The sequence below is a fragment of the Chiloscyllium plagiosum genome, unplaced genomic scaffold (assembly GCF_037043375.1).
Source record: "Chiloscyllium plagiosum isolate Xiang-an unplaced genomic scaffold, Cpla_swu_hap1 HiC_scaffold_9, whole genome shotgun sequence".
NCBI lineage: Eukaryota > Metazoa > Chordata > Chondrichthyes > Orectolobiformes > Hemiscylliidae > Chiloscyllium > Chiloscyllium plagiosum.
In genome coordinates, this window is record NW_028270147.1 from 74128021 (window position 1) to 74155820 (window position 27800).

General features: G+C 38.1%; 1 protein-coding gene across 3 annotated transcripts in view; it reads left to right on the plus strand.

The window, feature by feature from the left end:
- The window catches only part of kif14 (kinesin family member 14), a 107523-nt gene that overhangs the window by 57337 nt on the left and 22386 nt on the right, over window positions 1-27800 (plus strand). For all 3 annotated transcript variants that reach the window (XM_087990805.1, XM_043699739.2, XM_043699742.2), the window contains exons 19-26: window positions 4010-4151; window positions 8964-9057; window positions 11017-11158; window positions 16074-16171; window positions 22750-22844; window positions 24832-25056; window positions 26054-26238; window positions 27145-27303. In XM_087990805.1, coding sequence (XP_087846931.1) covers window positions 4010-4151; window positions 8964-9057; window positions 11017-11158; window positions 16074-16171; window positions 22750-22844; window positions 24832-25056; window positions 26054-26238; window positions 27145-27303 — 1140 coding nt within the window. The remainder of the gene's footprint in view (window positions 1-4009; window positions 4152-8963; window positions 9058-11016; window positions 11159-16073; window positions 16172-22749; window positions 22845-24831; window positions 25057-26053; window positions 26239-27144; window positions 27304-27800) is intronic.

The window sequence follows — 27800 nt, forward strand, 5'->3', positions numbered from 1 at the left end:
TAATCATTAACACCTTCTCCTCTTGCTTTCCTTCCCTATCAAAATACCTTTTGAGCATATTCACATGACACACTGCGATTTCTTCCTGTTTGGAGTCCTTATCAAGTAGTTCACCTCACTCAATTTCTTAATTTGATAAGGTCCACTAAACCTTGCTTTTAAAGGTTCACCTGTTACTGGAAGTAACACCAATACCTTATCCCCAATTGCAAAATTGCAAATATGTGATTTCTTATCCGCTTCCTGTTTCATTGTACATTTTGATACTTTTAAATGCTGTCTAGCCAACTCTCCAGCTCTATTTAATCGTTCTGTAAAATTTGACACATAGTTCAAAGGGGTGGTCTCCGAATTCTGACTTATTACTTTCTCCTTAATAAATTTTAACGGTCCTCTTACTTCATGCCCAAATATAAATTTAAATGGACTGAATTTGTTCGATTCATTCGATGCATCTCTGATTGCAAAAACTACAAATGAACCTCCCTTATCCCAATCATCTGCATTGTCCTGACCATAAGCCCTCAACATAGCGTTTAGTGATTGATGCCATGGCTCGAGCGCTCCCTTCGATTCTGGATGGTACGCAGTAAATTTGAATTGCTTTATTCCCAAGTTATCCATAACTTCCTTGAATAGTTTGGATGTGAAGTTTGATCCTTCACCTGACTGGCTTTCTATTGGTAGTCCGTATCTACTTAGAAAAAATTTAAGTAATTCTTCTATAACCCTTTTTACTGTGATGTTGTATAATGGGATTGCCTCTGGAAATCTCGTCGACTCATCCATTATTGTTAATAAATACTTATTCCCACTTTTTGTTTGAGGTAGGGGACCTACACAATTAAGTTAGACTCTTGTGAAAGGTTCCTCAAATGCTGGAATAGGTATTAAAGGTGCAGGTTTTATTGCTGCCTGTGGTTTTCCGATTAGCTGACATACATAACATGTCTGGCAAAATTCAACTATATCTTTGTGTAGTCCAGGCCAGTAAAAATGGCTTTGTATTTTAGTCTGTGTTTTCCTCACCCCTAAATGTCTCCAAGTGGTAGCTCATGTGCCACTTGCAGCACTCCTTTCTATATCCTACTGGCAAAAGAATTTGTTGAATCTTTGCCCATTTCTCACCTGCTTGAATGTGTGATGGTCTCCATTTCCTCATTAAGACATTATTCATTAAGTAATAACACACAGGGATGCATTCACTCTCCTCTGTAAATGTCTTTTGATACAACTGTTTTAAGTTCTCATCTTTATGCTGTAATTCAATCTGCTTAGAGCAAAAGATACTTGCATGTTTACCTATTTGCTCCTGCTCTGTGCCATTTACCTGGTCAAAAAAAGTCTTGGATAAAGCTTTGTCAGCTTCCGTATTTGTGCCTTTAATTCCCCCTGCTTCAGCTTGTGCCTCTGTGAACTTGTGACCACACAATCAGCGAAAATTCCTGGATAAACATCCTTCATGTCTGCAGTTGCCTATGTCTCCACTGGCTTTTCAACTAGAATAGGTAGCATGCCTATTGATGAACCAGCTACATCATTTTCAAGGACAAATAGTATTCCTGGAGCTGAGAGTGTGTCCAGTACTCCTGCCACGAATTCTCCATTCTTCCCTGAATTCTCTAGCCTCACTTTACATAATTGAGCACTTTTTGTGTCACCATGAATTCCTGTTACCAGTACGTTTTCTAGCAATAGTCTCCTCATCCTTCAGCTTTACAGACTGAGAGGATCCTGCGTCCCTTAATATTGTAACCTCTTTACCTGCTACTCCTGACCTATGTGAATAAACTTTATCCTTGCATGTACATGTTTAAGCAGATCTGGCACTTCCTCCTTAATCAACCTCTGATAATTTTGTACACTCTGATGTAGTTGTCTAACTTCCCTTATGCTTTTTGTTACTAGTCCAACAAAACTCCCAGGCTTATCTGGCTTTCTCCTAGCCCACGAGCACTATGGATTTTGTGTGTTCCATGTTATTACAATGAAAACACTGGAGCTTTTTAACTTTGTCCCACTCAAGAGTTTCTTTTTTACCCTGTGGTAAGTTATCCTTATGATCTTCACTGAGATCTACCTTTCCCTTTCCACGTGAGGATTTCTCTTTGCCCTAATTTCTATCCCTCATGGACTGAAATTGATTCTGGAAGCCAAACTGTGTTTTATGGGCCAGCTCATAATCACCAGCCACTTCAGCTGCTAACCTTGTTGTTTTAACTCTCTGATCTTCCACAGGAGGTCGCTAAGGTTACCTTCAGCCTTTATCTGCAGCTTTTTAAGCTGTCTTTCCTTCATAAGTGTTAGTTTTTAAAGTTCAAAAGCTCTCTCTTTTTCTTTTTCTGCTCTCTCTTTTTCCCTTTTGTCTGCTGCTCTCTTTTTCTCTCTCTGTTCTGCTTCTCTTTCTTTTTCCCTCTCTTCTGCTTTTAATTGTAACTCAAACTGTTTCATTTCTGCTGCCTTTTCCTTATCTCTCACCTCTAACTCATGCTGCTTCATTTGCAATCAAATTCTTGCCACCTCCACAGACTCTGATGGTTTCCCTGGTAAGTTTAAATGCTGAGCTACTGCTGTAATAATCTCTCCTTCCCTCACAGAAGCAGGCAGCTTCAATTCCAGCTTCTCTGCTAATTCCTGGAGCTTGGTCTTATTCACTTTTTACAACACTTCCAAAGTCACTGCATCCACTTCCAGAAAACATTTGACGACTGAAAAGGCCACTACTATCCCAAGCTCTGTCTACCCAACCAAACCAACACCCAAAATAAAGACACGAGCACCTACCACTCCCGCAAAGAGCCCCCAATTTGTTATGGATTAGGCCAGAGGACTCAACATTCTTGAGCAGGTAACCCAGACCATAACTTTGCAATTTGTTTTGGTAAGTGTACAGTAAAATTACCCAGAGTAAATTAGTGAGGTTGACTACTAGGTTTTAAAACCGACAGAAATTTATTCACAAAATTACACAATGAAGCACAAAGAACAGAATAAAGAACCCCTACATAACTCAGTTTATCCAAACTGGACTAAATTATGCAGTTCTGAATATACACAACAGATCCAATAAACAAAGCTCCCTAAAACACAGTAAAAAAAAAAAGGAATAGATGCTTACAGGTTAAAGTTAGAAGGGCAGAAAGAGAAGGAGGATTTCCGCAAAGCTCACTGTCGAACTCCTAACTAGTTCTGGACTGAACTGAACTGCTCAGTGAGAGAGCTGACCACTCCTCTTTCATTATACTGGTCATTTCCAAAACATGACCATTTTGGCCTGAAGTCTTATCTGTTTACATATAAACAAAAAGGCCTCTCAATACCCTTTTAATCTCTGTACCAAACCAGTCGAATTGGCACCCGCAGCGTTTCATTACCCCTCTGAAAAAAACCAAGGACGCTGTATCCTTGAGAAAAGGAACAGCTTTCAGAAAAAAGAGACGAGCTTTGTGACAACACCAAATTTTAATCTGTGGTAGAAGCCTGCAGTCTTGCAACTAGAACTTTTTATTTACTAATGATCTTTTAAATCATTAGTAAATAATGGGAGGACCTGACTTGCTCTCTCTCCCTAAGCATTTGTCCTCTGTTCTGCTGAGAAAGTATGCAGTTAAAACCCTCAAGGTTGGGTTGTCTTGTGACCATGCTTCTGTGACTGCCAAGGCGATTTTTAAAAAGTCTTTCTACATGTTTATTTATGTTGTTTATGTTCTAAAGTTGGCTTATTTTCTTTTGTGGATGCTACTAGCCTAGCCAAGGTCCTGTTGGCCTTGCAATTAGACTTGATGACCCAATTCCAACATTTGTATCCATCAGTTGATTACCATTGATGCCTTACTTATGCAACAAGAGATGGGAGTTTATCATATTCTCCTGGAAACATTTTCTTTGTGTTTTGCAGATAGACTATGTTTATGTCAATGAAATTAAGAAGTGTCAATGCAAATTAGGATTGATCAATCCTGCGCTGAGTGTTTTGGAGAAAACTTAACTTTTTTAACTTGCCTCTAAGGCTCTAGAAGATCATAATATACGCCATGTAAAATTTCTTGATGCTCTGGAGGCAGAGAAGAGAAAGATGACAAAAGATTTGGAAAGAATGCAAAAGGAACAAAGAAAGAGACAGGAGACTCAAAATAATACTTCATGTAAAGGTATGTTGTTTTTCTGAAATATGAAATGACAGTTTCACATCACAAGTTACTTGAGCAATAAATTTCTTTCTGGAATTCTTACTATCAGTCAGTCAGCTGCTTGTTGGAAAATTGATGGGAGACTCATCCTTGTATCAGTATTACACATAGAGTCATAGAGATGTACAGCATGGAAACAGACCCTTCGGTCCAACCTGTCCATGCCGACCAGATATCCCAATCCAATCGAGTCCCACCTGCCAGCATCCGGCCCAGATCCCTCCAAACCCTTCCAATATCTTGAGGTTAACACTCTGGCAGAGATGTGGGATCATAGCATTAACTCACCATATTACATGAATTAATGTTGATTTTCTCCAATTCAATTAGTGGAATTCAGACCCTCTTGCCTCTGATTTATAACCCATTGCTGTTACTTGCAATTATTAAATGGCACTCTGGACATGGAGAACAGAAATGATAAAGAATGATTAAAATAGTAATCAGGATGATGAATTTATGTATGAGAAGAAGCTAGCTCGGAATATAAAATGGATAGCAAAAATTGCTTCAAAACGAAAAGAAGTAGTAAAGTGAGTTTTGGTCCACTAGGTATTAAGAACGGGGATTTAACAGGAGAAAATACAGATGAAATGAACAAACATTAAAGAGGTCACAAAAATCATACCAATAATAGCTGTAAATCAGGAATTGGAAAGGAGAGAGGAAGAGTGAATTACAATCATGAGAGAAGTGGTACTGAGCAAACTGATAGAGCTGCAGCGTGACAAGTCTCTGGTCCAGATTGGCTTAAGCTAGATTCTTAAAAGACATTGCTAATGAGTAGAGTGGTGTTAGCTTTCCAAAATTTCTTTGATTCCAAACTTCCAAAAGAATGGAAAGTAGCAAATATAACCCCTCTATTTTAAAAAGGCAGGAAGAAAATGGGAAACTTGGGATAGTTAGTTTGTTGTCCGTCATGGAGAAGACTTTAGAATCATCATGAAGATGTTTGATGCAGGGCACTTCGCAAACAAACTCAAGTAATTGCAAAGAGTCATTATAATTTTGTGCAAGGGGCGTAATGTTTAGCCTATTTATTTGATTTCTCCTGAGAAGTAGCATATGTTATGAATAAAGGAGAGGCAATAGATATGCTGTATTTGAATTTCCAGAAGGCATTTGATAAGATGCCACATCAAAGGTTATGAAAATAAAAGCTTATTGTGTTAAGTATGAATAGGAGATTTGGCTAGCTGGTTGGCAGAAAGAAGAGAGCACACGAAAATTGTTCTGTCTGATTTTCAGGATATGATGAGTGGAGTCCCACAGGGGTGAGTGCTTTGACCTCTACATTTACATCAATTATTTCGATAAAGAGAACAAAGGCATGGTAGCTAAATTCAGAGACAGCACAAAGATGGGCAAAAGTTATGTTGTGAGGAAGACATAATTAAATTGAGATGGATATACTTAGGTTGAGTGGGCAAATGTCTAGCAGATGGAATATAATTTGGAAGTTGTGAAGCTTTTTACTTTGGTAGGAAGGATGATAAATAGAATATTACTTGAACGAAGAATAACTGCAGGATCCTAAGGTTCAGTGCAGCACATAATCAAGAAAGCTAGTGGGATGCCACTTTTTATTACAAGAAAAATTGACCAGGAAAGTAAGGATGTTGTAATGCTTCTATGCAGAAGATTCAGACCACATCTCAAATACTGTGTGCAGTTTCGGTCTCCTTATTAAGAAAGATTTGGAGGCACTTCTGAGGAGGTTTACTACATTGATGTGTGGAATAAGCTGGTTATTTTATAAGGATATGTTGGACTGTCTGGGCTTCTTTCCACTGGGGTTTATAACACTGAGAGGTAATGTGGTTGAAGTGCGTAAGATCCTGAACATTTTTGATAAGGCAGATATAGAAAAGATGCTTCCTCTAGTGGGTGAGTCCAGAACTAGGCAGCACTGTTTTAAACTTAGGGTTGTCCTTTTAAGATAGAGATCAGAAGAAATTTACTGTCTCGAATGTTGAGAGACTTTGGTACTCTTTCTGCCTCAGAAGACACTAAAGGTGGGGTCATTAAACATTTTGTAAGCAGAGGTAGATTGATTCCCTTGCCAAACAAGAAACTAAGGTTATTAGACATAGATGCAATTTGAAACACACAGTTTGGCCATGACCATTTTTGAATGGTGGAGCAGGTAGGCATGAGGGGCTGAATGGTTTAATTCTGCTCTAATTTGGTATGCTTGTAGGGAGGGAGATGGGAGAAAACAAGGATTATGTATGTTTGTGTAATATCATTCATTCCCAAATTTGCTTTCAAATCCCTCTTCCTCTGTTTCATTTCCTTCACTCTGTCACTCTTGACATCCCCACCCACTATGTCAACAGATGACTTATAGAACTCCTGCATACGTATTTACTTACAGTGTAGACACAAGTCTGCTTTTGTGTGGCAAGATATATAGTTACTAGGTGAAAAGTAAGTCAATAGAGGTTGGAAAGGTACCAAAGAAAAACAAGTTAACATGTAGCTTGGATTTTAAAGACCAAATGTCCCAGAGGTAATTTATTTCCACATATTCTCAATCCTTGAATATGGAAGCAGCAAGTTACAAGCATTTGGAGAAACTTTGGCTGATGCATTTGGTGTGGGTAATTGTGGGGTCATCCAATTTGAATGCAAGAAAGGGCAAATTGGATGATTCTGTTGGTAAGGCAGTTTGGAACTGTGGAAGAACAAAAATATTTGGGTGTCCATATATATGTTCCCCAAAAACTATCGCACAGGAACAAAACAAGTACAGAGCAGGAACAAGCTCTTCGGCCCTCCAAGCCAATCATCATGCCCTAACTGAACTAAAAAACAAACTTTCTGCCCTGTATTCGGTCCATATCCATCTATTCCCTCCCTATTCATCTAACCATCCAGATGCCTCTGAAATGTCATCAACATGGCTGCTTCCAACACCTCTTCTGGCTGTGTGTTCCAGGCTCCTACCACTGCAAAAAAACCTCCCTTGCCATATCTCCCTCAAACTTTCCTCCTTTCACCTTGAACCCACGACCCCTTGTAATTGAAACTTCAACCCTGGGGGAAAAAAACCTCTGATTATTCACCCTATTTATGTCTCTCATAATTTTGTAGAACTCTCAGGTCTCCGAGCTGCAGCCTTTCCAGCAAAACAAACCTAATCTTTTTAACTTTTTCTCATAGCTAATACCCTTGAGACCAGGCAACATCCTGGTAAGCCTTCTCTGTGCTCTCTCCAAAGTTTCCACATCCTTCTGATAATGTGGTGATCAAACTGCACACAATATTTTAAATGTGCCCTAACAAGTATTTCACATAGCTGCAACATGGTTTGCCAACTGTTGTACCCCATGCCCTAGTCGATGAAAGCAAGCATGCCATATGCCGCCTTAATTACCTTGGCCACCTGTGTTGCCGCTTTTAGGGAATCGTGGACCTGCACACCCAGATCCATCTGTATGTTAATGTTCCTAAGGGTTCTGCCATTTTCAGTATAATTCGCACCTAAATTTGATCCTCCAAAATGCATCAACTTGCATTTGTCTGATTAAACTACATCTGCCATTTTTCTGCTCAAGTTGCCAATCTATCCATATCCTGTTGTATTCTTTCACAATCATCAGTACTATCAGCAACTCCACCAATCTTCTTGTCTTCTGCAAACTTGCTAATCAGGCCACCCACACTTTCGTACAAATCATTTACATGTATTTCAAACATATAGAGGACTTAATACTGATCCCTGTGGAACACCACGAGTGGTCAGTCTCCATTTTGAAAAACACCCTTCCACTGCTACCCTCTGTCTTCTATAACCAAGCCAGCTTTGTATCCGCCCAACCAGTCCACCACAAATCCCCTGTGATTTTAGTTTTTGTACCAATCTGCCATATGGGACTTTATCAAACACCTTATCAAAGTCCATATAAACAACATTCACAGCCCTTCCCTCATCAATTAGCTTTGTGACCATTTCAAGAAATTCTGACAGGTTGGTCAGACATGACCTTTCCCATATAAACCATGCTGCCTGTCACCAACAAGTCCATTTTCTTCCAAATGTGCATATATCTTGTCCCTCAGTATCTTCTCCAAGAGCTCCCCCACCAAAGATGTCAGGCTCACTGGCCTATAATTTTCTGAATTATCCCTGCTTCCTTTCTTAAACAAGGGAACAACATTGGTTAATCTCCAGTCCTCTGGAACCTTGCCTATGGTCAAAGGGGATATGAAGATATCTGCTAGTGCCCCAGCTATTTCTTCCCTTGCCTCTTGCAGTAACCTGGGATAGATCTTATCTAACCCTGGGGACTTGTCTCCTAAATTGCATTAAGGTAGACTTCTTCCTTCAATATATTGACATTGTCTAGAGTATTCACAAACTCATTCCTGATCTCAATATCAGTCATGTCCTTCTCCTTGGTGAATACTCATTAAGGATCTCTCCCACTTCCTCTGGCTCCACGCATAACTTCCCTATTTTGTGCTTGAGTGGGCCTACTCCTTTCCTTGCTACCCTCTTTCTTCTAATATATGAATAAAAAGCCTTGTACTCCTCAAGGGCTTCGTCAGTTTGTATCTGCTGATAGCATGATCAATAACACAAATGAATGTTGACCATGTCTCACTTAGAGTGAAATACAAAGTATGGAAGTTGTGTTTCAGTTGTACTCTCTCTTTGGCTCCCTTTACTTGTAGAATTATCTATATTCAACAATTAAACATTCTTTTATGCATTTTTCATGATAATAAAGAATTGATGTCTTATTTATTCCCTGATTTGTGTTTCAGATAATTCCTACTGGAGGTCCATGAAACTTTCAATGATGATCCGGGAAGCTAACACTATTAGCACCAATCTGAGGAAGCACACAGTTTTCAGTAGGTCAGTATCACCAAAAATAACCCCCAAATACAACAGGGTGAATAGTTTTATTGATGAACACACAATTATAATCATTATTTATATATTAAGTAGGGAATGGAAACGAATGCAGGCCTTGTCAGCGATGCCTCATCCCATGAACAAATTTTCAAAATCTCATACTGTGAGCAAGAAGATCTTTATTCTGGATCAGAGTTATTGCCCATAGATTGTTCTGATGCATTGAGTTATTTAAATTGCGGTTGACCACTTCTAGTTTCTTTAATTATATTTGTTCATTATTGAGAATTGTTAAATTTAGTTGATTTAATTTAAATGTTGTTAACTAAAATCTGAGCAAAGATATCCCTTTAAAAATTACCACTTCATATAAAATTTAAATTTGAGCTTTGAGCAGACTGAGAAATGATGTGAGTTAATAAGGACAGCTTGATAGTATGGATATGTGCGTGAGTGGGACTTTGTGCAACGTGAGAGTCTGGTAATAGAATTTTGGATGTGTTTTTGAACTGGCTGGCTCCCAGGGCCTCTGCCAATGTTGTTTCTGAATGTGGAAAAGAGTTGTAACATATGTCTTTTTTTTCTTCCTCCTGTCCATTGGTGAAGTAGTTTGCTTTCATTCTACTTTAACTCCATAAAATAAGCCAGATTAAACAAACAAATTGAGCAAAGGCCATTTTACATGCCCTTTTGTACTATAACTTCCTGGAGTATCAACCTGATGCACTGGCCACAAACCAGTTATTTTGATATCTGGAAGTAGCTGTTCATGATAACATTAGTGTTGGTTTTCAGCATAGCCAGAGTACTCCTAAGAGAACTGTTGTGATTTGCTGACTGATTTGACAGTTGCATTTTTATGTATGACTTTGTTGAATGTTTGTGCAGCACTAATGTATTTTATGTATAAATGTAGTATATTTAGATTTCCAAACGTCATTTGGTAAACTGCTACGAAAAAAGTTCATGAACAAGATAAAGATTCATGGAGTTCGAGTGATTCTTTTAGCATAAGGTTCAGCTCATGGAGAAAAAGCAGAGATCAGAACTTTTTAAGTTCACTGGTTGTGACTAATGGAGTGCTATGGGGATTAGTGCTGTGGTTTTGGCTATCTAAAATGCACATTAATGACTTAGATGGAGAGACTAAAGTAGTTAAGGTTGCTGACGTATCAAAGCTAGATGAAAAAGCTAGATGAAGAGTATAAAGAGTCTGCAAAGAACTATAAATGGATTAAGTCAATAGATGTAAGTGGTAGATGGAATATAGTTGGGAAAATGTGAGATTGTTACCTTTGGTCACAAGAGTAGGAAAGTAGGATATTAAAAGGTGTGTAATTTGTAACTTATTGAGGCTTAGAGACTTGGAAGCATTTGTATAGGAGCATAAAATGTTGGCATGTAGGTACAGCAAGCAATTAGAAAAGCAAATGATACATTGGTAATAACTGCAAGGGAATTTGAATACAAGAATAAACAAGTTTGCTGAAAATGTATACCTTTTTGGTGAGACCACACCTAAAATATACTCTCTATTTTTGGCCTCCATATTTAAGCAAGGATATACTTGCATGGAGGCTCTACAGTGAAGACTTACAGGGTTGGTCTCAGGGTTGAGAGATTTGTCAACTGTTGAAGACTTAAATATATTCTCTGGCATTTAGAAGAATGAAAGGAAATCCCTATGAAACAATCAAAGTTAAAGAAGATTTACAAGGTACATACTAAATATTTCACTGGTTTGGAAAGTCTCTATTAGCAGGTGACAGTTTCCGTATAAGAGAGCAATTATTTGAGCTGAGAAATGTCTTCACTTAAATTGTTATAATTTTGAAATATGGGGACTGGCAGGGAAATTGAGTTGAAGCCTAAGAGCAGCCATGATTATATTGAATCATCGAGCAGGCTTGATGAGCCACATGGTCATCTTCTCCTCCCATTTCTCTTTTATTTTGGCAGGCATGAAGAGTCTGATAATGAAAATAAAAGCATCCAAACTCCAATTCGGGTGCAGGTTAAAAATACTAAACTGGGCATAAGCACGTTCTGGAGCCTGGAAAAATTTGAATGCAAATTAATAGCTATGAGGGAACTTTATCAGGTAAAGTTAAATATAATAGATCAAAATAACTGTCTAAGCAATTTGGTGACTTAGTGCATAGATACCTTTCTCAGTCATCTGGACCTGTTAGTAAAAAGAAACAGTTCATGATTTTGGTGCTTTCTATTTGCCAGTTGGTTGATCTTCATGATTAAAAGCTACTGACTAATTGTATCTTTTATCCACCACAATCCACTGCAAAACCAATATTATGAATCTTTTGAGATACCAAAATAATAAGACTGTATGCATAAAATAGACCTACATCATGCGCACTGCTGAACATTTGTTTCAAGACTTACCCCACAATCCAAAATTTACAAATTGCTACATAGAGTCATAGTCATAGAGGCATACAGCATGGAAGCAGACCCTTCGGTCCAACCCGTCCTAGTCCCACCTGCCAGCACCCGGCCCATACCCCTCCAAACTCTTCCTATTCATATACCCATCCAGATGTCTTTTAAATGTTGCAATTGTGCCATCCACAACCACTTCCTCTGGCAGTTCATTCCACACACGCACGGTGAAAAAGTTGCCCCTTAGGTCTCTTTTATATTTTTGCCTTCTCACCATAAACCTATGCCCTCCAGTTCTGGAGTCCCCCACCCCAGGGAAAAGACTTTGTCTATTTACCCTATCCATGCCCCTCTTGATTTTATTTAACCTCTCTAAGGTCACCCCTCAGCCTCCGAAGCTCCAGGGAAAACAGCCCCAACTTGTTCAGCCTCTCCCTATAGCTTAAATCCTCCAACCCTGGGGGAAATGTTGCCATGTTACTTCTCTAGCAGAGGTTTATGACTTTACAGAGTGGCAACAGTAATTTGGAATTTTTTACAGACTGGTTTTCTTTTCCAAGTGCAACAATTACATATTTATAAATCTTATCAAACTTCTCTCAGTTTCTTTCCCTTTTAAAGTTTTCTTTATTTTTCTTTGCTTTTGTTTTTCCTTACTGTTTTACTTTCTTTAAATTAAAATTTCATTGTTTCTTGGCCCTTTGGTTCATTTTTAGTTTTGCCACTTATGTTTATCTGACTATTTGCATAACTGGATGGCAATTACAAAACTAGTTGCTTGGAACCAAAAACACACACTCCCATTGATTGGATTAGGAAATACACTGCCAATGCTTTTTTGAAATTGCAACCTAAGTAAATATTCAGATCAAATTGTCCCAGTTGTCTGATTTTGATTTGTATTTATTATGAAGTAGAGATGCTAAATTGACACCATTAGATAAAATACAGCAAAATTCCCTTTTTTCTATGAACACAATATGTACATTTTTTCATATTTTGAGTATGTTTTGTAAATGCACAGATATTTGTTTTAAATGCTTATAACTAATTGCTCATGCTTTGTCATTTTGTTTTCTGGAACAACTACTTTAATCCAAGTTTTATGTTTCCTACGTTGTTTCAATTTATGGACTGTTTCTCAAACCTTGTTATCCCTGTTGAAGCTTGATAAGCTCAGATGTGAAAGTCAACCAACTGTTTAAATTACATCCTTGCACATGATAAGGAGATTCATTAGCTATTAACGTGGAATCTGGACATGTGCTGATAAAGCAAATTTTGACGTCATGGCCATTAGACTGGCCTCAATATTTGACACTGCAATCTTTCTTTTCCAACTAAAGTTTAATTGAAAGGTGTTAACATTGGCTTTTCAAATCTTCAACCTATTTTGCACACCGCAAAATGTTCAGACTTGTTGAAAGCATTACAGAAGAGCAGGCTGCCTGTCTTGTTTGTTCTCTGACACATTTATTGAGTATTAAATTACCATTTTTTAGCTCAGTAGTAGTTTTTGCCCCTCTTTTAATCTTTGAACACACTGCTTCGCATGGAAGCTTGTAAAATGACACATGTTTTACACTTTTCCCAGGGCAATTATTTAGAAATGTTAGTTTCAAATATGCAAGTTGATTGTTTAACTCCCCATGAGAAAAATTGCAAAGCAAAATTCCTTTTTGTTTGGTCATACTTCAGTTTGACTAACATTCAAGAAGAAAGACATGCATGTAATGATCAAATCAGCTTTAAAACTTAAAGCTTTATTTTATTTTGAATTAACACCATAATGAAAAAATACCATTTATTGCATAAACAGATAGTTCTGGGATAATGTTTTAGCAGTGCAATTTGGCTAAAACGCCGCTGGAGAATTGGGCAACGGCAATAGCGCGATTCCAGCAGGGATTGGTTAACATGCTTCGTTCATGCATGATGTGCACACTGAAATCTCTGCTCCATTCTGCACATGTACCGATGTCCACGCAGGCATGATGTCTGTGCTGATCTTCATGCCATACTGCACATGCACCGAAGTCTATGCGGTGTTCTGTGCGTGTGCAATGTCAGCACCAAACTCTCTGTGCCATTCTTTGCATGCCTGATGTGTACTCTGGTCTTCATACAGTTCTGCGCATGCGCCTATGTCAGCTGCCGATAGAACAGCTTTCTGTGAGAGCTACTGTACAGAGAGCAGCTTTCTTATATTTTTTAAATGTACTATGTTAAATTTATTTTTTTGTTTTGTGAATAAATATGATTTCAACCTTCACCCGGGCCATGCTACACTTTGCGTTAGACCTTTGGGTGATTTTTGAGCGATCGTGAGTGATGCTTTTTGCTGGTCTGCCCCTAATCCCACTTTTCCCATAGACCCCATTATTTCTATTAAGTGATTTTTCTATTAAGCGAGGTTTTACTGGAATGTAATTACTGTGTTGTAGGAGAGCTACCTGTATGATTTGTTCTACATTGACCTGTGTATTAATCATTCGTGCCTCTTTTGCCATCAAATCTTTCACGGTGTTGGCATTAACGAATGACTATAAAATTTGACCATTCAAAATTAAACTCGTATTTTTAATGACAAAAAGTCACTGATGTTAAAAGCATAATTAGTATTGCTCTCTTCACTTGCAACGTTGATTCTTAGATCTTTGTTATTTTACCTTTAATGCTCAGCCCTATGATGTCTAATCTAAGAAATTATGTAGCTGTTTGAATAGTGATGGTTGCAAATTATAGTCTGCTGTAAAGTTGGGTGCCACTTTGTCAGTACAGTAGCACAGTGGGCTTTATGACTGGACTATTAATCCTGAGGTCCGTGTTAATGATACTGCATTCATATGCATTCATGCAGGTGGGAAATTTGTGCTCAAATCTAGAATTTTTTGAAAAACTACTATCAGTGGCCATGAAACCATGGGGTCATCATAACAAAATTAATGGTTCACCTCGTGTCATTTAGGGAAGGGAATCTGTTTGGCCTGCATATAATTCACAGGTCTGGCAGCATCTGTGGAGATAAGCAGAGTTAATGTTTCAGATCCAGTAACCTTTCTTCAGAGCCTTCTTCCCTTTTTCGGTCACTGGACCCGAAACATTAACTCTGATTTTTGTTAGCCGATGATGCCAGGCCTGCTGTGCTTTTCTTCCAGTTATTTCCGGTTTGTTTCTGATTTCCAGCATCAGCAATTCTTTGTCTTTTTAGGATGATTTTTAACTCTAGCATCATGATGGATTATAACCTGGATCACTTATAGACATAACTTCAAACTCCAACGCACCATTTCTTTTTAAAAAAAAAAAAAGGACATCCAGCCCCAAGGTGACTGTGGATTTAAATGCAACAGCTGCCGAGAGAGAAAAAACTTAGAATTTCACATCTTACAAGGTCTGAAGGAAGCTTCTAAGGGCTGTCCTTTAAAAGGGAGAAATGCACAATAAGTTGAACTGCAATCTCCTGGGAGACAGTTGTCTCAGACTGTGAACATGATTAGAGGAAAAGCATCAGCCTGATTGTGAGAATTCACTTTTCAAGAACGCACAAGGACAAGTGTTAAAACCCAGTTCAATATTGTTTGTGAGTCCTAGTAGAAGAAGGTGTGCTTGTGAGCTGTGATGCTGTGTGCCGGTGGCTGAAGTACTTTTTTTAGTTCGCCAGCATTTGAATGCTAATACACAGTAAAGGTTACCATTAAAGGATCGCCTGCTTCATTGCAGGTAAACGGTTCTCTTGCTCTGAGTGCTAGAAGTCAGCAAACCAGTCAAAGGAAACCAGACAAAGGGAGGACTTTCTCACTCAGTGCTGCCAGCCAGTTGTTGGCAAAAGGATTTCTACTAACTTGGAAAGCCAAGAATTCTGAAATCAATTCTGATTAACTATCAACATTCCATTATACTCTTCACAAGTGACCGATAAAGACATATGTACATTCTTGCTAATCAATGTATGTGTTGTGTTATTTCTTCTTGCATTAGTAATGACTAAATTCACTTTTTTGTAGACTCGAGAAAGCCTGCTTACTTTGGCTTATTTTAAAACTTAAATTCCTTTCTTTATGGGAGAAAGTTATCTACAGTGGATGGGATCCTTTGCAATTAACCTGAATGTAACCAACTGAGGGTGTGGGTCAATAAAGAAGGGGAGGTAGTTCATTTCTCCTCATCCTTGAGCTTGGAAATTTGAGATACCCCATCATAACACCGAGGAGATCCTCACTCGAGGCTTGGTTATAAGAACTGCTATCTGAGAAGGTCTTCCAAATGACTCTAGTGTATGGAGTAAGGTGAGCAATAAAAGCTCACATCACAAAATAAGTAAAGAATGCTGCTGCTGGAAACTTCGGACTGGAGGTTTCTCAACGTAGTCAGTGTGTGATGTTTATTGATAGTGAAGATATGTTAACAAATTACTTGCTGTATTTTGTTAGTGAACCTTTTGTCTTTCTTTTACTTAAACAATGAATTGCTTTTCTTCAAAGTCTATTATTTAAATGTAGCTGTCTTCTGCATCTTCAGAATACTTGTCAGATATCGTAAAAATGATGGAAATGAACATTATTGTTTTGCTGTTATTTCAACATTATACCAAACCTGATTATAATATATCTTAGCAGGACAGTACACATCCTGGAGATGAAGACCTTTTTTATGACCCGAATGATGACTGGGAAACTGATTTAACCTCCTCTTCTACTTTATCTAGAAGACGGTCAGTAGCTTTTGAAATGGGTTTCCATGTGTTTCAAAAATGATTTGAAAACTCTGCATTGAGTAAAAAGGATATAATTTGATTGGGAATATGCTAACAAAAATTAGCAATCATTTTTCTGGTATTGATAGTGGATCATAATCTTCAGTCTATGTTGCCTTTTTCTGAAACAGTACTGCTCCACTGGCTTCTCAAAGCTTTTTCACCTGTCCTTTCCATTTTCAGTGCAGGAATGACAATTTGTTTTATTTTTGAATGTTTATCTATCAGTACGAGTGAAATTCTAAATAAACAGCTGTAGTTCTTTTTGATTTAGTTCAAAGTGGTTTAAAACAGATAATTCAAAACTCTTTGGTAATATAATAGCAGGAGGATTCAAGTGAAGGAGCTTGCTGTAATCATACAGTGTCCTGGTGAGACCACATCTGGAATACTGTGTGCAGTTTCGATCTCCTAATCTGAGAGAATGAGACAAAAATTTATCAAGCTGATTCCTGAATGGCAGGTAATATGTGTGAAGAGAAACTGGATCAATTAGAACTATATTCATTTGAGTTTAGAAGAATGAGAGGGACTGTATAGGAATCTATAAAATTCTAATAGGATTCAACAGGGCAAATTCAGGAAGGATGTTCTTAATGACTGGGGATTTCAGAACTAGGGGTCACAGTCTAAGTTTATGGGAAAAACCATTTGAGACTGAGACAAGAAATTTCCTCACTTAGAGAGAGTGGTGAGCCTGTGGAATTCTCTGCCACAGAAAGTGATTGAGGCCAAAACATTGAATGTTTTTAAGGAGATAGGTATAGCTTTTTGGACATAGGAAGGGAACATAGGATATTAGAAAAAACCAGGAATGGAGTATTAAGTAGGATGATCAGCCATGATCATATTGAATGGTAGAACAGGCTTGAAGGTTTGAATTACCTATTCCTGCTCCTATTTTCTGTTTCTGTTTGTACTTTCACATTATCATCCCAATCAGTGCAACTTGTATAATTTTTTTCATGAAGTAGGCTTCCATCTTTTTGACAGAATGGAGTATTAACTTTAACTGAAACAAGTTAATTTCCAACATATAGGTATTGCATTTAGCATGTTCAGTATTTTTTGCTCACATTACTGATTTTACATGTATGTATCTATAATGTGACAACTGTCCATTCTATTTTATGTGTGTGAGCTTATCTTTTCCATTTCTGAATCCAAATACTTCCTAACCCAAATGTACACAAGTGATCCCCTTTAAGACACATTTGACAGTGGCATTCTTGAAGCTGTACCCTTTCTGTAGGAGGAATGTAATCTTTGTTCAGCAGTAGGTCTTGATGGTGTGACTGAGACTATTTAGGGACTTAGGGTGTTGTTCTAGTCCTACATAACACAATACTAAAATAACTACACAGACATCAGAATCCCGTCCCAAGCCACCTTTTCTTTACAGGTGGAAACCCTCGAGACTGATCCAGCTCCCTCAGAGCCAGCACTGAGTGAACAGGATGTCTCATTCCTGTTCATCTATTTGCCAGGGTTTCCTAATTAACCAGATTAACAGTCTCAATCAGTGAACTCACATTCTACGAGGTCCAGCTGGCTGACCTCTTTACAATCACTGCATTTCACCCCTTCTGATTGTGAGGATAAAAAACAGTTCATTTTCTTTTGGCTCCTCCTGGGGTGTTTTAGCACCAGGTCAGGTACCTCTAAGTCTGCCTCTAGTATAGGCTGCATCAAATGCACAGTGCCCAGAGCATCTCAGAAGAAATTCATCCTCTTCTTCAGGCAACAAAGATGTTGAGACAGCAACGTCCATGGTGTCCATCTCCGATTCTGAAGTTTCTTCCACGCTTGATGGAGGGGGAGCACCCACGGGTTCTGCCAGCCTTTCTGACTGTTCTAAGGAGCTGGGCATGTTTTGCTTATGCCCCATTTGCAAGTTTGCAGCTCTCATATGGTGCACATGCTTGTTTCGGACCGTTGCACCTAGCCAGACTTCATACGTCACTGAACCTGATCTTGTGTCAGCCATGCCTCTTACGTTTGCAAGGCTGTGGTGGCTTCTACACCAAACTTCATCCCCTGAAGTAAACTATTTCTCTCACTTATTGGAGTCTTGTGTCTGGCACTGATGTTTCTGATGCTGTTTCACCGTCAGCCCTAGGTCTGGTAAGATCAGATTTTACCTGGTGCAGAGTCTTCTCCCCATTACAACTCTGCCAGACCTATCCCTGTATTTGCATGAGAGGTGGTCCTACAATCAAATCAAACTGGGATAGTTTGGTATCTAGTGAAGGTGTAGGGTGTTTCTTTAAGCCTGCCTTTAAAACGCGGATGGTTGTTTCAACCAGATCATTTGACAATTGATGGTGTGGAGCTGTCCTTGTAGGTTGAATGGCATGGAACTTTAGGAAATACTCAAATTCCCTGCTGATAAATGATGGCCATTATCTGTGATCAAAACTTCCAGGAGTCCGTGAATTGCAAAATGTGTGTGCTGTTTTTCTATTGTATCTGTGTTTCACGAATGAACTCTATGCGTGTCCAGCCATTCTGCGTGGGCGCCCACAATGATTAAGAACATTGAACCAATAAAAGGACCGGCATATTCGATATGTAAACGAGTCCAGGGTTTATCTGACTATTCCCAAAAAATGTGGAGCCACTGGCAGTAATTTTTGTCCTTGTTGGCACTCTGGGCACTGCCGCACCAACATGGCTACGTCTATACACCAATCCTGGTCAATAGACATAACTTCTTACACACATCTTCATTTTGGAGACCCTGGATGACTGTGGTGGAGTGCAGCCAGTATCTGGTGGTGACCTTTGCTTGGGACAATCAATTTTTCTCCCCATAATAATATACTGTCCTCTACTGTAATCTGGCGCCTCTGGCTCCAAAAAGTTTCAGTTCTGATTGTGATGGCCCTCTGATTTTCCCTATCACTACCAGCTGTATCTCATATGAGACCAGAACAGAAGTTGTACCCTTAAATTGTAAATGTTTTCCAGTATAGAGTCTCAATCTAGCTGAGGTCTTGCACAAACGTAAGGGTTGGAGTCCAGAGCGTATCTTGTTAAAGACTGCTTCTGTGGTTACTGAAACAGCTGCGCCAGTATCAATCTCCATTAGAATTGGGTCACCATTTAACCAGTCAGTTATTTTGATTGGTTCTCATTTGGATATTTGTAAGCAATTTAACTGTTCCAAACCATATATAGGTGGATTTTTCAGGGTGTGTACTCTCCTGGATACTGGCATATGAGTTCTCTTACTCAGTTTAGGTGTAGTGGGACTCTTTTGCAGTCTCTGGGTCACATACGTGCAACAAGTGCAATGGCTTGCAGACTGAAATCCTGAAGAATATTTAACTATTTGGCCAAGGCTTGGCTTTGTTTTGGGATCTTGCTGTGGGCTGCTCAGAATATGTCCTGATTGACGCTATGCAATTGCCTTCATTTGATTAGTGTTTCCCAAGCTCAGTTGAACTGGTGAGGGTGACAGCTTCCATCAAAATATTCTACAACTCATATGCTCCACTTCCTGTATTTTTCCAATGATTAAGCCAGTTGTAGTGTCTGTTTGAAATCCAGTTGGGCTTCAGTGATTAGGTGCTTTTGCATTAATCCCACATATGAAACGATCTCTCACCATCTCATTAAGGGTCGAAACCAAGTCACGTCCCTCTGCTGGTCATCGTAACCTAGTGAAAAGTCCAGATATGGATTCTCCTCGTCCTCAAATTGCTGAGGAAAAGCTCTGAATTAAAGGAGGTTTGGAGTTGTAATATTCCTTAGCTAAATCCATCAACTCTCAAAAGGTTTTAGTGTCTGGTGCCTCAGGGAAAGTTCGGCTCCTAATAAGTTAAAAAGCTGTGGGTCCACAAGCTGTTAGGAGAACTATTTGTTACTTTTCTTCTGCCCCAGTGTCTTTTGCCAGGGAAAACAATAACACATTGTTTCCATATTCTGCGCCCAGTCTTTGGCAGAATCACATTTAAGCTATCTAAATAAGCAGCATGATGCCAGAAATGCTTACTCCAAAGACAACTGTTGTGAGCAAATTTCTTCAGGAGTGTGCCTTACTTTCATTGCCACTGAAATAACTCCACAGAGGCCAATATCCCATCACTAAGTCATCCTTTTATTTATATGTGGAATGTCCTTGACACTGATCCAGCCCTGTGAGCCAGCTGTCAATGTCAAGGTGTCTGACACATATGTTCTTATCTGACAGCCAGAAATGCCTGACTGGGGCTGTTAACCTGGTCTAATCAGGGAACTCATTCTGAGGTCCATCTGGTTGACATTGTTACAATCACGACAAATACATTTGCTTGTGTTCCGGGTGATGCATATTGTCCCTTTGATGTTGTCTAAAGCAATGCTGGACTTTTTTTTTTAAATGTGTGTATGTGTACATATAGTTCCGACATTATATAATGAAAATAGCACCAAACTAACTGAACCTGAAATGTTGATTTTTTTTTTAAAAAGTTATTTTCAGAAGTCGATGATACTTGGTAAATTTCCTTCTCTAAGTTTCGATGTTTGAAAAAAAGTCTACTTTGTATCTGCCAACTGAAACAGAAGCTAGTGTTCTTGAGAATTGTGTATTTTGCCACTTGATAGCTGTGTTACTGATGACTTTGTGCTGCATCTTTGTAAAATGTGGAAACAGTCTGTGAAAATAGATTTTTGCTCTGCATATTCATTTTATTGTATTGCTAAGGCACTGAAATAATCTCTGCTGTAATTCTGCCTTGAATGCTGACAGTGCTTTTTATATAGGTTTTGTAGTGCAGTTGGAATACTGTTGCTTGGCAACATTTTGCCAATTTTATGAATTGCATAAAATTGCAAATCGACAGCAAATTCAGAAGTTTAGTAATTGCTTTAAAAAAAACTAAAATAACCTTATTCAGTTAGGAAAGAAATGTGTATTTGAGAAAGCGTCTTTAAAAAAACAAATGTGATCTTTATAGGAGGTTCCATCTTTAGCAGTAAAAGCATTAATATCCTGTTTGGTTATTTAATTGTTTTCTACTCTAGCATTTTCCCTTCATACATATTTCTAAGTGAACATCATTGTTAGATGTAGATATTTATTAAGGTGTTTGAGACAGTGCATCTCCATAACAAAAGTCCAAATTCCTAGAGCGAGCTGATTGCTATGTAATAATATTAGACAAAAAATCAAATGAATAAAAATTCCAGAGCATTTCATTATCACCTGTCAAAAGATACATGTTTTACTTAACTCGATACCCTCTTAAGAAATAGTGCTCTATAGAATGGGGGCAGCGCAGTGGCACAGTGGTTAGCACTGCTGCCTCACAGTGCCCGGAACCCAGGTTCGATTCCCGCCTCTGGTGACTGTGACTGTCTGTGTGGAGTTTGCACATTTTCTCGATGTCTGTGTGGGTTTCCTCCCACAGTTCAAAGATGTGCAGGTTAGGTGAATTGCCTATAGTATAAGTTTATAGGGTAAGGGAATAGGTCTGGGTGGGTTACCCTTTAGAGGGTCGGTGTGGACTTGTTGGGCCAAAGGGCCTGTTTCCACGCTCTAGAGTTTCTATTCTATAAATTCTTTTAACACTTTGCAATTAGTGTTAATTTTTATGCTAATTTTTAGCCAAACTGGCACTATATTTGACATGACCTCTTAAAACCCCAGCTAAATGTTATCAGCTATATTGTAGGAATTAGTTGATCTTACTCAGGGAAAACATAAAACTGCTTTCTCTTATATGCATCAACATGGTTCAGTTGATAGTGCTCTTATTTCTTGATCAGAGATTCCTTCTTGAGTTCCACACAAGTGCTCAGGTCTGTACTCTACTTTCAAACCCATATATTATTGGAGCCTCTAACCTTCAGGTGAAATAAAATCCTTACCAACTGTTGTGGAAAAATATCATTAAAATCAGATCAGCAATTCTTCCAGTTTTATGCCAGTATTCGTGTCTCAATCAATACCATCAAAACAAAAAAAAACATTAATCTCATTGTTTTTTGGTTTTGCTGGTAGAATTGGTTGCAACATTTCTAGAGATGACCTCCTGGGGTCTCAACAATTTATTTTGTAATATTTTGCTAATTCATGAAGCACCATATATATTGGGCTGTTTTAAAATACAAGTTTATTTCTGTATTCTGTTCCAGCATTGCTTAAAAATAAAAACTTGCATTAATGTCATGCTTTTTATGATCGTTGACATTACTAAGCACTTTACACCCAATTAAGTAATTTGAAGTGCAATCAGTATTATAGTGCAGGAATCTTGAATTGTGCATGTAAAGTTTATTTTATTAGTGTTCACATCAGATTACAGTTTGTACCAGTTTGAATCACATGAATAATTTGAAAAAGAGTATTTACCTTAAAATATATCCTAAGTGCCCCATCAGTTATATACTCCAGCATTCATAGTTCTGTTTTTCTTTAAATTTGTATTATGATTTAGAATGAGTAAATACATAGATCAGCACTTAGGTACTATGTTAATGATATAAATGCAGCAATTTGTTATGTTTCAAAGAACTGAAATTCCATTATTAACTTTTTTCATGCTTAGAAGTAGAAGCTTTTTCAAAAGCAAACGAATGTCTGGATGTTTAGCAGGAATCCAAGCTTTAAGCGTTCAGAATCTGCATTCTGCACATTCACCAGGTATCTCCAAACTGTTCTATATCTGTATATAGTAATTCAGTTCACAAATGATACTGTTTCAATGAGTACTTGAATGTAGAATGAGTACTTGATTTTGTTTTTGGTCATTTCTGTCTGTCTTCTCCCTTTACCTTGACCCTATTTCTTGTCCTGAATATGTATATAGATGCATAAAAATTAGGAGCGGGAGCAGCCGGCTAGCCCCTCTAGTCAGCCGTGCTGACCATGGCTGGTCTGACTGTAATCTCAATCTCTCATTCTTACCTATCCCTGATGACCTTCACCTTTTTTCATGGCTCCATTGTCACCGATCACATTCTATTAATTTCACGTGAGTCTGAATGGCGTTGACAAGTTCAGATATACCTAAAGCCAATCTCGTTTGCTTGCACGCATGTTGTGTGCCAACCAATGGATAGCTATTGTGAATAGAAGCTATGGCTACTTTTAATAGTAGAAAGTGGATGATTTAAACCTAGAAATTCCCAGTCTCTCTTTCTCACCTGCTTCCTGAACTCTGGTATTCTTAAGCAAATTTTTACGTCATCCCAGTTGAGATTGGCTCTCTGCACAGGTGGAATTGAATGTGGAATGTGGTCTGCAAAATATTACAATATGCTGTCTTAACATAGGAATTGCTGAATCAGAAAGAAACATTCCAATTTCTGCTGCCACCATCTTCCAAAAGAGCTTGCAGTAGATTGGCCACTTGTTCAATCAAGTAAGATTTCTGTGGATTAACTGAAATGTAACCATTTCCACCTCCATCGTTACTTCACCCCCAACACACACACACACACACGCGCACAAAACACACACGCACACACACACGCACGCACACACACACACACACACAGTCTGACACGTGGGAGCTCCCTTGCTCTCAAGCATTCTCCTACTCTCTCCCCCACTCTCCAACTCTCCCTTGTGCCCTCTCTCTCCCTCACTCCCCTCTCTCATATGCTTGGTCCATTTACACCAATCACCTCCCCCACATGCATTCTCCATGTGCACATACCACTCATTCCCCATTCCCCAAACACATGCACATGTGCATGCATACCCTGACATGTGGTTCACGATTGGATACAGATTGTATGATATACATTATTACTTTAGAACCTTTTAAACCAAATAGCTGCTAACAATTTTTGTGGGGGTTCTTGATTCCTTTGGTTTATTAATTCACAGGGGCATAATGTTAAGGCAATTCCAAATACCTGACTTTTTTCAAAGCTGCATCTCCTCAGCACATATTCTTTTGACTTGAATATTTCTGACTTCAGACCACATTTTTTGGTGCTTGTGGTAAATGTGACTGAGCATTTTGTCAGCACCAATTCATTTTAGTGAATATTATTTTGTCATTATTTCTATCAGAAGTATTGCAAACCTTCCTTTGAATTATACAATATAAAAAAGCATTTGTAATGATTATGTAGATTAAGTTGTTTTGAGTATGTACTTTGCAAAGAAAATTGTTAAGGCGTCACCATGGCAACTCCATGGATGCCACATTTTATCGTTTAGGACAGCTGCCAACCTTATTGAACTCGAGGCAACATAATAGCTGCTGTGTGACAAGATGAAGAATGCACGTAACTTCTGAGTTATGTCTATGAATTTCAAGTTGCGCAGCAGTTGCTTCGTTAAATTTTACCTGCTTTAACATGCTTCTTGACAGATGGGAATACTGCCATTGCAAGGTAGATGGACTTTAAGTATAAAAAGCATTGTTTCCCATAATGGCTTCATTGTAAATTTTCCCAAATAAACTGCTCAATGCCTTTTTTCAAATTGCATAAGAAATATTATAGTTCAGCAAAATTAAAACTGGGGCAAAATGAATTTCTACATAAAGCAGGTTTTGTTAGAGGAATTTGTTTTCTGAATCATAAAAATTATTTTGTATTCAAGATGGAACCTGAACTGTTTAAGCAATTATTCAAGTAGTTTCACTAATGAGATTCTTTTCATTTCCAAACAGATTTGCTGAACGTTTCTCAGAGTGTAATATTAGCAGGGTCGGAATCGACACTGCCTGCTGTTTGTAAGGAACTTTTAGGGGAAGCTGTTGATTTTCTGGGAAGAAGTTATTTATCACAGGAGAACATTCCAGTCAGACTTATCACTGACCTCCTAACTATTCACAAATGGACGATGGAAATATCTCAATCCTACGAACAGCTAGATGAAGAAAGTCAACAAAGCTGTAAGTGTGTCATTCTGATTTTTAAAAAATTGAATTTAGCTTTTATTTCCAAAAGTATTTTGGCATTTATTAGAACTGAAAGGAAAAAACAAGTAACTGCATGCTTTCCAATGATGTATGATGAGTTTATTCTGAGAACTGGACAATAAATCTGAGTTAAATAGGTTTCTTTGTTGTGGCAGAGATTGCAAACCTTTTAAATGACAAAATAAAGTGATTGCAGAGCAATAAGATGGGTATCCTTGTGCATGAATTGCAAAAGGTTAGTATGCACGTGCAACAAGTAATTAGGAAATCCAATAGAATGTTATCATTTATCACAAGGGGATAGAATACAAAAGTAGTGAAGTTATGCTTAAATTACTTGAGGTACTGATGAAATTGCATCTAGAATATTGTTCACAATATTGTTCACTTTTTAATTTAAGCAAGGGTTCAAAACATTGGAGGCAGTTTCGTGAATGGCTACTAGACTAGTACCTAGATTGATTGTGTTGGCTTGTGAGAAAAGGTTTGACAGGCTGGGCTTGTATTGGCTGGAGACTGGAAAAGCAGAATGTGACTTGCTTAAAATGTCCAAGCTTCTGAGGAGTCTTTTCAGGATAGATGTGAAGAGTATGTTTCCTGGTAAGAGAGAATTTAAGTCCAGGGTCACTATTTAAAAAATCAAGGGTAGACCGTTGAAAGCAGAGATGAAATGAAATTTTCTGAGTATCATGAAACTCTCTGCTTCCACTCCCTGTTCAGGAAATGTCCTGGAAAGTCTTTAGGGCAGAAGTAGGTAGATTCTTGAAAAGCAAAGGGTTGAATGGTATCAGTGGTATATGGGAATGTGGATTTGAGCCTACAATCAGATCAACCATGATTGTAGTGTTTCGTGGAGCAGGCTTGAGGGGTTAAATGACCTATTTCTGCTAATTTGTATGTCAGTTTGAAAGAAATGAAAGAATTTATGGGCTTAGTTTTTCATGCATAATTTTGATTTTTATTTCAACAGTGTTCACTAATAATCGAGCCATGCAGACTTATTGTGTCAGAGCCACATCTGTTTTTGAAAGGATCACAATTTTACTGAAGTTGTGGATTGACACTGTCCCAAAAGACAATTGCTTTGGGATCATTGAAGATGAACTGTTTGGGGAAGTTAGGACATTGGGTAGAAACTTACAATTATTATTGCAGGTATGTAATGTTATTTTCTATTATTTTGTCTGGAAAATAAGCATAGAAGAACTTACTGCTGACAAGATTAACATTCAAAGTTGTGCCTCTGTTTTTATTTTGGCAACATTTATTGCCAGTGCCACCACTAGGTTGCACAGCAACCTGCGTAGAAACACAACATCCATACAAGAGGTGCCTCTAAAATGTATTAGAAAACAATTAACCCAGAAGCACGCTCAGAATGAGCCCTAAATGTCTCAATCATCGCCCCACTCCCTGAGCAAAGTGGTTAGGGGACAGCAGCAAATGGAGCTGCCAGAAGATTCTGTTGCAACAATGTGACATCATTGTAGCCAAACATGCATCTTGTTGGCCTTGTTAGCCATCTTGGCGCTGTCAGCCCATATTACATTTTATTTTTACCTTAATTTAACAACAGATCCTTAACTGATAATTCTAACTTTCCATCAGTGGAGTAACTATAAATGAATTGTTATGTAATTTTCAACAGTACATAAAGGTTTTGCTTCCAGGTTGAAAATGCCAACAACTTGTACTGTAGCACTAGCAATCTAACAGACCAGATTAAGGATATAAAAGAAAGTGTAAAATAATTTCAGTATGCTGTAAACCTCTTACCAAATTTTACTCAATGTTATCCTGCCTTTTCTACTTAGATGTATTGAGTTACTTATGATGTATGTACTGCATTTTGAGTTCTGTTCAGATTTCCAACATATGCAATTGTTTTGCTTGTTTACTAAAAAAAAAGCAACAGTTTCAGAACAAAAAAATTGAATACCAGTGAAGTTTTATTCTAATAAATTCTTGCCTGCATATAGGATTTCTGAAAACTGGAGGAGGAGGAGTTAAGCTTGCAGCAAGATATTGAATAAAGCATTATGTCTGTTTGTGTGTTTCCAGGGCTGTGATTCAGACATTTCTTCCATGGTAATGGAAGCTGAGAACAAAATAAGCCAAACAATTAGAAGACTTGTAAAGCACATAGGTCATTTGGCAGCATTCATGAGCATGGAGCTGAATTTTGACGAAGAGAACATAGATGATTCACCCAGTTACAAGGTACTGCGTTTTTCCAGCCTCAAGAAAAAATTCCAAACATTGAGAATTGAATGAATAGTATGAAATCTGTTCTTTCTGTATTTTAAGGAAGTTTCATGTTTAAAAAATAACATATGTGCTTAAAATAAATTGCCAAAATGTTAGAATTTCTAGAATCGTCTGTCATAACCTCCTTTCAGATGTTGTGTAATCTTCAGTCATTTTTGTGATGAACACCAAGCTTGACACCATCTTTTCAGATAACAAATGGTTCATTTATTTGGTTTGTCTACTTGTCCGCCTCACATTGACGGCATTTAACTTTACAATCAGGTGTGTTTCGATAGCAATGATCTATGTAGCATTATCACCTCTGAAATCCTTCACTGATGTATCCTTGGTTGCCTTCTCTTCCTCGCCTACCTCTGTGGTATCATATGCAAGCACTGGGTCAGCTGCTATTATCAATCATCCTTACAATTCTGATTCTAATGGATGAGTCAAACTTCTCTCATTTA